This window comes from Sus scrofa, chromosome 2, assembly GCF_000003025.6.
Source record: "Sus scrofa isolate TJ Tabasco breed Duroc chromosome 2, Sscrofa11.1, whole genome shotgun sequence".
In the NCBI taxonomy this organism is placed as follows: domain Eukaryota; kingdom Metazoa; phylum Chordata; class Mammalia; order Artiodactyla; family Suidae; genus Sus; species Sus scrofa.
In genome coordinates, this window is record NC_010444.4 from 6,445,985 (window position 1) to 6,454,987 (window position 9,003).

General features: G+C 56.4%; 1 protein-coding gene across 2 annotated transcripts; it reads right to left on the reverse strand.

The window, feature by feature from the left end:
• CTSW (cathepsin W) lies at nucleotides 121-4,373 on the reverse strand. 2 transcript variants are annotated; one of them, XM_003122523.4, is made up of 11 exons: nucleotides 4,355-4,373; nucleotides 4,080-4,199; nucleotides 3,766-3,850; nucleotides 2,363-2,476; nucleotides 1,824-1,978; nucleotides 1,609-1,705; nucleotides 1,446-1,526; nucleotides 1,230-1,355; nucleotides 706-770; nucleotides 450-632; nucleotides 121-360 (listed from the first exon to the last, which is right to left on the reverse strand). In XM_003122523.4, exons 2-11 carry the CDS (start codon nucleotides 4,164-4,166, stop codon nucleotides 250-252), a joined length of 1,104 nt encoding a protein of 367 aa, XP_003122571.3. In that variant the 5' UTR covers nucleotides 4,167-4,199; nucleotides 4,355-4,373; the 3' UTR covers nucleotides 121-249. The 2 variants fall into 2 exon arrangements, with proteins under 2 accessions (XP_003122571.3, XP_020938476.1); XM_021082817.1 differs by lacking the exon at nucleotides 4,355-4,373 and having other exon boundaries at nucleotides 1,609-1,702.

The window sequence follows — 9,003 nt, forward strand, 5'->3', positions numbered from 1 at the left end:
ACCTGTCACAGTTTGTAAGGATGGGTGTGTACGCTGGCCCCGCAGGGACTCGGGCACATCAGAGAATGTCTCTGTGCTCCCCGTCCGTTCCCCTGACCCCCAGCTGAGGCCACTCCAAAGACAGGGGGCTTATCTTGGTTTATTCAATAAGAAGCAAGCCTACTGGGGGAGGCGGCAAAAACCTTGGAGCGGGGAAAGTGAGGGCGCTGCTGGCACAGCAGGAGAGAACTGAGGTGCAGCCGGGTGGGCTCAGGGCGGGCAGGAGATCTGGTGCTTCTTAACGGGTTTGTCCACTCTGGCAGTGACCGGGTACTTGGTGATGCCGCAGGTGTTACTCCCTCGGTGCAGCCGGAAATAGCCCTGGGAAGTTAGGGGACATCAGGGCCAGACGCTGGGGAGAGGCCTGTCCTGCCCTGTTCCCTCCCGACCCTGCAATAGCTCGCACTCACCTCTTCACCCCAGTCGGGCCCCCAGGAGTTCTTCAGGATCCAGTATGGGATGGAGTGGCCAGGACGCGGCCGCCTCCCCTCCACAGACTTGCTTTTACCAAAGCCCACCAGCAGGACAGAGTGATTCACAAGGTGGGGGTCACAGGTGGCAGGAGTGGCCCTGATCACTCCCCTCTTGTATTGCTGTAGGGGCAGAGAGGCTGAGTCCGGGGCCGCCTCCCCCGCCTGCCCCTCCCCCGTTCCCACCCTCTCCCACCTGCAGTAGGCCCGCGTTGATGGTCACGGTGATGGGGCCTTCGGTGGCCAAGTACCTGGCGATGCCTGGGGGTGGAAGGCACCATCAGGTCCTGCCTGCACTGTGCCCCCTGCTCTCGGCTCTCTTCTCTCTTTCCCATGTCTTTTTTTTTTTTTTTTTTTTTTTTTTGTCTTTCTAGGGCTGCACCTGCAGCATGTGGAGATTCCCAGGCTAAGAGTCAAATCAGCACTGTAGCTGCTGGCCTACACCACAGCCATAGCAATGCCAGACCTAAGCCTCGTCTGCGACCTGCACCACAGCTCATGGAAACACCAGATCCTTAACCCACTGAGCGAGGCCAGGGATCAAACCCGAGTCCTCGTGGGTACGAGTCGAGTTCATTACTGCTGAGCCACAATGGGAACTCCTCTTTCCCACTCTTGCCCCAGGTCACTCCATCTCCATCTCTAGCCCCATCTGTCCTGTCCTGTCTGTCCCTGTCACTCTCCCCGCTGTGCCCGCCCGTGTCTCCACCCGGTCCGCACTCTGCTCGCAGAACTGCAGCATGAGGAAATCCTGGATCCAGGCCACCTTCCTGTGCTGCTTGGCCAGGCACCTGTGGGTTTTGACGGTCCCCTTGTACGGGTAGTCCTGTTCGCTGGCCAGGCCGCCTGCAGACAAGCAAGGCCAGGGAGGAGGCTCAGCTCAGCCCCTGCGTACCCCCTGCCCGCAGCCGCCGGGAGAGGCAGGCGCTCACTCACTGGTGTTGAGGACAGTCAGGAACGCGTCCCAGACGAAGCCGCCGTTGCAGCCATTCCCACAGCGGTCACAGTCAAGCACCTCTGGGGCAAGAGGGGACAGTGTGGGTGCCCAGGCCTCAGGCACCCCCGACCCAGTCCCACAGGTCCTGGCCCCCAGCCATACGCTGCACAGAGAGTTGCACAGCCTGGTGGTACTTGATGGCCCATTGAGCCTCCACGTTGTCCACTGCCGCCATGGCCCAGCAACAGTTGCAGTCCTTCTAGTGGGGAGAAGAGGGTGGAGCACGGTGGGGTGTCCGGGCCTTGCCCCCCTCCCCCTCCCCCTGCCCCTGCCTCCTGCCCAGGCTGGATTGGGCCAGGCTGCCTGGGGGCAGATACCTGATGCTTGATGGCCGAGATGACACCAGGCTTCTTCCGCCAGTCACAGCTCTGGGGCACTGTCTCCCCCGACTCTTCAGACCCTACCTTTATGCCCATACTGGGGGCCTTGCCAGCCCCCCAGTGATGCCCATGGAGCTGGCCAAACTCCTCCTCTGGGGGACAGATGGGGCCACAAAGTCACAATTTTGATCCCCTCTTCCCAATATTCTGCCTCCCACCTCAGCCATCCACGTTCTCAGCCCTTTGAGTCCCCAGATAGCCTGGGAGAGACAGGCGAGGATACTGAGGCCTAGAGGCCAAGCTCCTTGCAGGCTGGGGTGTGCTCCCCGACCCCTGCTGCCTCCCTCTCAGCTGGGCTGGGCCACAGGCCTCTGGAGCTCCTGCCCCTGATCTCTAGGATTAGGGGTGAGCACCCAGGGCTCTGGTCCTGTGAGTCCCTCGGGGAAACAAAAGCCAAAAATCTGCCCCGTCCATCTGCCAGGATCCCTGGAGAAGGTTCTGCTTCCCCACCTGGGGTGGGGGTGCGGTCCCAGTACCTGTGAGATCACTGAATGGAGTCACTCCAAACTCGGCTGTGCCCAAGTCCTCCTCCTGCAGCCGCTGAGCCTTGGCCAGGTTTTGGGCAAAGATGTCCAGGCGGCGAGCGTGCTCTGGACCAAAAGGCAGTTGTCTTAGCCTGGCTCCTGAGCCCCCAGGGGCAGGAAGTGGCCACTGGCTTGACTTCAACCCACACTCACCTAGGTGAGCCCTGGCTCTTTCCTGTGGCCCTTTGCAGGCCCCAGGGCAGACACCAAGGAAGTGGTTCCCCAGCCCCCACCCCAGCATCTTCCTAGGAGGCAGAAAGAGGGGTAACTCGCCCCCAGGGAGGAAGCTGAGTCAAGAGTCTGAAGGCATAGTGATTCAGGGGAAAGTGGGGGTCAGGGGCTGGCTTCCTGCCAGGTCATCTCCTCTGTCTCTGGGTCACACCTCTGACCGCAGGTCTGTGGCTGGGAGGTGGTAGGGGAGGGTGGGGTCCGGGTCTGTGGCACAGGAAGCCCCACAGACCATCCCCCATGGGAGATGAGATGCAGAGGGCAGGAGCAGGGCTGGCAACCAACCCACCCTTGGAGTTGGGAGTTCTCGGCTTGGGGACTAAAAGGGTTTCCTTGGGTGGTTCCTGAAAGAACTCCTCGTGGGAGTTCCCATCATGGTGCAGTGGAGGTGAATCTGACTAGGAACCATGAGGTTGCGGGTTTGAGCCCTGGCCTCGCTCAGAGGGTTGGGGATCTGGCATTGCTGTGGCTGTGCTGTAGGCTGGCAGCTGTAGCTGTGATTCGACCCCTAGCCTGGGAACCTCCATATGCCATGGGTGCAGCCCTAAAAGACAGAAAAAAAAAGTCAATAAAAAAATAAAATGAGGAGTTCCCATCGTGGCGCAGTGGTTAACGAATCCGACTAGGAACCATGAGGTTGCGGGTTCGGTCCCTGCCCTTGCTCAGTGGGTTGGCGATCCGGCGTTGCCGTGAGCTGTGGTGTAGGTTGCAGACGCAGCTCGGATCCTGCGTTGCTGTGGCTCTGGCGTAGGCCGGTGGCTACAGCTCCGATTCAACCCCTAGCCTGGGAACCTCCATATGCCGCGGGAGCAGCCCAAGAAATAGCAACAACAACAACAAAAGACCAAAAAAAAAAAAAATGAAAGAAGTCCTTGTGGCTAGATGGTGGTCTGCTGCCTGGAGTCCCAGGAAAGTGGCTATGGACCAGTCAGACCCCCAACAGCTGCCACCTGCCTCCAGGTTCACAGCCAAGGATGAGCCTGTCCCCACCTGTGCATGTAACCAAGGAGAATTCCGCAGCTCTGTCACTGTCCTGCTGGCTTTGGCTCAGTGAGGACCCTGAGCTTCGATTTCCTCCTCTCTCAAATGAGAGAAGAGTTGGGCCGGAGACAGGTGCCCCATGATACCTGCTGGGTTCGAGTAACTCCGGTTGTATTGGATCTGGAACAAGGTGAAGACCTCTTTCAGCCCCATTGGCTGAGGACCTGGGTCCTGGAAAACACCAAGGGCAGGAGGGGAGGGGGAGACGAGGCGTCGTCAATGGGACCCCCACCTCAGCTCCCAGCAAGGACTGGGTGGGGGCAGCAGCCGCCAGCCTGCTCTTCTCCCTGGGGGAGCCTGGGCCCATCTATCACCTCTGTAGCCTCACCTGCTCCCTCTGAGAAATGGGAACAAGGTGCTGTTTCCAGCGGGCCGAGCCTCAGGCCTGGGGGGCACTTACCTGGCTTCTGAGGGCGTCCTTGAGGCCTTGGGCCGGGCCTGCCACCACCAGGACCAGGAGACAGGAGAGGTGGGCAGTTAGTGCCATGATGCCGCCAACCAGAGTGTCGGGGACAGGAAGCTGTGCAGAACAAGGTGGAGGGGCTGTGGGGGTGGAGCGAGAGAAACCTCAAAGGGAAACCAGGCTGGGAGGGGGAGGAGGACCCCCCAAGGCAAGGAAGACGAGGGGCCCCAGGCTTTTGTTCCTTCGGGGCCGCTGCCTGTTACCCACGCTACCTCTTTGTTCAACAGGGAAAGTGGCCGGACACAGAGCGGGCTCATCGGGGGTTTGCTGACCGCACTTGAGGTAGACAGAAGTTTTGAACAGGGGAGCGCAGGCTCCAGGAAACAGCAAGTTGCAGCATCTACTTCTTGTTCTCCATCCCCTTCCCATCACAGTCCAGGGTTAGGCATGAGGGCGGGAAGGTAGCCGACTTAGCATCTCAGAGCCAGGCTGGTGCCTAAGAACTGGGCAAGGGTGTTAACACCTGACGCTTCTGCCTTGGTTTTAAGAGGGTCCTTGGGCTGGGGAGCTCCCATGTGGTCCTTCAGGCTGGGAACCAGCACCCGAGAGCAGAAATGGAAAAAGAAAACAAAACCCCTGGCTTTCCAGGGGTTCCTTGGGAATGGGAGCGAGAGGAGGGGGAGAGCGCAGATCTGGGATTCATTCATTCGTGTGCTCACTGCCTCATTTCCTCACTCACTAGGAGTCTTCCCAAAGCTGTAAGGTCCCGTTTAGGTCCACTGCCCCCAGCAGATAGTAAGCCAAGGGACTTCTCGATTTGAAAAACAAACGAGGGATACTACCTTTATTAGAATGCAGGAAGCTCCCTTGTGGTGCAGCGGGTTAAGGATCCGGCATTGCTGCAGCTGTGGCACAGGTTCAGTCCCTGACCCGGGAACTTCCACATGCCTTGGGTGCGGCCAAAAAAAAAAAAAAAAAAAAAGGCAGTAGCCCCGACCATGCACAGAAGGGTACCTGGCTCCGTGGTTTTAGAACCAGTTATGTGTCCCAAGCTAGTTTTGGCTGTGCGTGACCTATGACTAAGGCCAATGTCAGCCCTCAGCGCTGGAGGTCCCAGGGTAGGCGCCAGAGGGTGTGTCATAAAACCAGTTTCTGGTGGCGGGATTGTGGAAATTTGGGAGAGCGGGAGGAGGAGGGACGGGGGGAGTTGAGCTGAGTGGCCTTCCTCTTTGATCCTCTCCTTCCGTGCCGCGAATGTGAGCTCCACGAGGCCAGGAGATTCGCCTCTTTTTCAATCGGGGCTGGGTCCTGGTGTGTAGCACGGAGCCTGGTCAGGGGTGGCCACTCTGCTCATTGGTTGAACAAAGGAATGAATGAACTTCCCCACCCAATCACTCATTTATTCATTCACCTGCTCAACCTGCAGCTGCAGGCTGGCACCCAGAGGGGGCTGGGCCAGGGCCTCAGGGGGCTCACTGCCTTTGAGAACCTCAGGACACAGGAGGAGGGAGATACCAACAAGATAAGGCCTTGAGGAGTTCCTGTCATGGCGCAGTCATGGCATCTGACTAGGAACCATGAGGTTGCGGGTTCACTCCCTGGCCTCGTTCAGTGGATTGGGGATCCGGCATTGCCGTGAGCTGTGGTGTAAATCCCGGATGGTGGCTCGGATCTGGCGTGGCTGTGGCTGTGGCTGTGGCACAGGCCCGCATCTATAGCTCCAATTCGACCCCTAGCCTGGGAACCTCCATATGCCACAGGTGCAGCCCTAAAAAGACGAAAACAAAACAAAGATAAAGCCTTGCAAGGTGACTTGGAGCAGAAGAGAAGAGGGCAGGGAAAGTCATTCGGGCCCGAGGGGACAGGAGAGGCGTTCTGAGGCGGCAACTCCGAGTGGGAGGCACACCCAGGCGTAAGTGCAAAGCTGGGCTGTCTGAGTCACGGAACTGTGCACCCGGACATTCCCCCCTGAGCTTCAGCTCCTCACCCTAAGGGGCACGGAAGACACCTTCGAGTAGACAACATCAGTGGAGCACCAACCGCCTAGGCTGGCACAAAGTCGCTGTTCAAAGGGTGGGTCCTTTGTGCTCTACTGCAGGGCAAAGAGCCCAGAGAGTCTTGGATTTGAGTTCAAATCCTGTCCTTACCTCTTGGCTGTGCCTGGACACACCCCAGCCCCTCTCATCTGTGAAATGGGATGGTAATGGCACCCCTTCCCTGGCTTGGCAGGAGAATTGCATGAGTTCCTGGAATGGTTAGATCTTGATAATCAACAATCATTGTTTTGTTTTGGTTTTTTTTTTTGTTTTTTGTTTTTTGTTTTTTTTTTTTTTGGCTATACCTGCGGCATGCATCATTTCCCAGACCAGGGATCAAACTTGCATGAAGGTAGTGACGATGCTGGATCCTTAACCCACTAAGCCACCAGGGAACTCCTGAGTATTTTTTTTTAAATAACAACTTTAAGCGTTTCCCTCGTGGGTTCGATTCCTGGCCTTGATCAGAGGGTTAGGATCCGGGGTTGCCGTGAGCTGTGGTGTGGGTCACAGATGCAGCTTGGATCCCATGTTATGTGGCTGTGGTGTAGACCGGGTCTGCACGTCAACTTCCACGAGGGCTACTGCTGCGTGGACACTCAGGGCCAGCAGCTGCAGCTCCAATCCAACCCCTAGCCTGGGAACTTCCTTATGCCGCGGGTACGGCCCTTAAAAGCAAAAAATAAAAAATAAAATAACAACTTTATTGAGCTATCATTTTGGGGGGTCTGCCTGAGGTACATGGAAGTTTCAGCGCCAGGAATTTAACCTGTTCTATAGTAGTGACCCAAGCTACTGCTGTGACAATGCCAGATCCTTAACCCGCTGCACCACAGGAGAACTCCGAGGTATAATTCATATACCCTACAATTCACTTTTTCTTTTAAGGGCTGCATTCACGGCACACGGAAGTTCTCAGGCTAGGCTACAGCTGTGCCACAGCCACAGCCACGCCAGATCTGAGCCGCATCTGCAACCTACACCACAGCTCATGGCAACGCAGGATCCTTAAACCACTAATGAGGCCAGGGATCGAACCCACGTCCTCATGGATCCTAGTCAGGTTCGTCACCGCTGACCCACAACAGGAGCTCCAAAATTCACTATTTCAAAGTGTACAGTTCAGTGGTTTTTCATGCATTTGCGTAAGTGTGCAGCCATCACCACTATTTAATTTGAGAGCATTGTCATCACCCCAAAGGAAACTCTATATGGATTGGAAGTCATTCTCCCAGTTCCCCTTCCCCTGGCAAACACTAATCTAGTTTGTCTCTCAGACTGACTTATTTGGGTTGTGTCACATAAGGGGAATATGTGGCCTTTTATGTCTGGCTTCTTTCATCCAGTGTAGTATTTTCAAGATTCATTCATGTTGTAGCAAACATCAGCACTTCATTCCTTTTTATGGTTGAATAATATTCCATCATATTACCACTTTCTGTTTATCCATTCATCAATTTATGAACATTTGATTGTTTCTATATTTTGGATCTTTTTTTTTCCTTTTAGCTGCTCCGTGGAGTTCCTGGGCCAGGGATCAGATCCGAGCCACAGTTGTCAGTTGCGGTGTTTGCTGCAGCTACTGCAATGTGGGTACCCACTGTGCCAGGCCAGGATTCAACCTGCGTTCCAGAGATGGCACTGATTCTGTTGTGCCACAGTAGGAACGCCTATATTTCGGTCCTTTTTTTTTTTTTTTTTTTTTTTTTGTCTTTTTGTCTTTTTCCGGCTGCATCCATGGCACATGGAGGTTCCCAGGCTAGGGGTCCAATCAGAGCTGTAGCTGCTGGTCTATGCCAGAACCACAGCAACACCAGATCTGAGCCACGTCTTTGACCTACACCACAGCTCACGTAATGCCAGATCCTTAACCCACTGAGCAAGGCCAGGGATCAAACCCAGGACCTCATGGATGCTAGTTGGGTTTGTTAACTGCTGAGCCATGAGGGGAACTCCTGTATTTTGGTTCTTATGACTAGTGTTGCTATGACCATCGTGCACAGGCTTTTGGTGTGGACATACGTTTTCAATGCCCCGGGCGTATACCTAGGCGGGACATCACTGGGGCATGTGTTCACATTTTGAGAACCTGCCAGACTGTTTTCCCCAGGAGTCCTCCCACTTTACATTCCCACCCACAGTGTATGACCGTTTCAAGGTTTCAATTTCTCCTTAACATCCCCGACACTTGTTATTGTCTGTCTTTTTGGTTTTAAGGAGTTATTATTTTTAGCCTCCTCCCCCGCCCTCACCCCAGGGATGCGGGGAGAGGGGGCTGCTTAGAGGATGTGGGGGAAGGGGAGGTAGGAGCTCTCCATTTCACCCTGAACCCGAAAGGGTCACCTCAGGACCCCCTGGAATGTCCTCTCCTTCACACACCCCCCTCGGGCGGGGCTGCTATAGGGGGCGATTATGAGGACCACTTGGGGTGGGAAAGGGCTTAACAGTTCCTGCTGGCCATCTGCCTCCAGGCAGGGGTTCCCTGGACACGCAGCCCTTTCCCGTCTGGCCCCGCCCTGAGACGTGGGCAGGGCGAGACCACGCCCCTTCCTGGGAGCCAGCTCCGCCCAATCTCCTCCCCTTAAGGCGCTCCGTCTCCCTGGGAAAAGAGGCAGACAGCCCGGGGCAGGGAGGTGGGGTGTGTGCGGGGGAGACATTGGTAGGAAGATGGCCAGGAAGGTGATGGCCCCGGACCCTGGAGCCCTGCACGCCCGAGTTCAGCCCTGCTCGACTTCTCAGGGGCTTCCATTCATTCTGAGCCAAAAGTGAACTGCCGCCCCCGCCCCAAACTGATGTAGCCTCAGGGACTGAGGGCCCGGGGGAGGCCGTCCTGGAGTGAAGGGACCGCCTGGCTGAAGACAGTCCCGGGGATGGAAGGGAGAAGG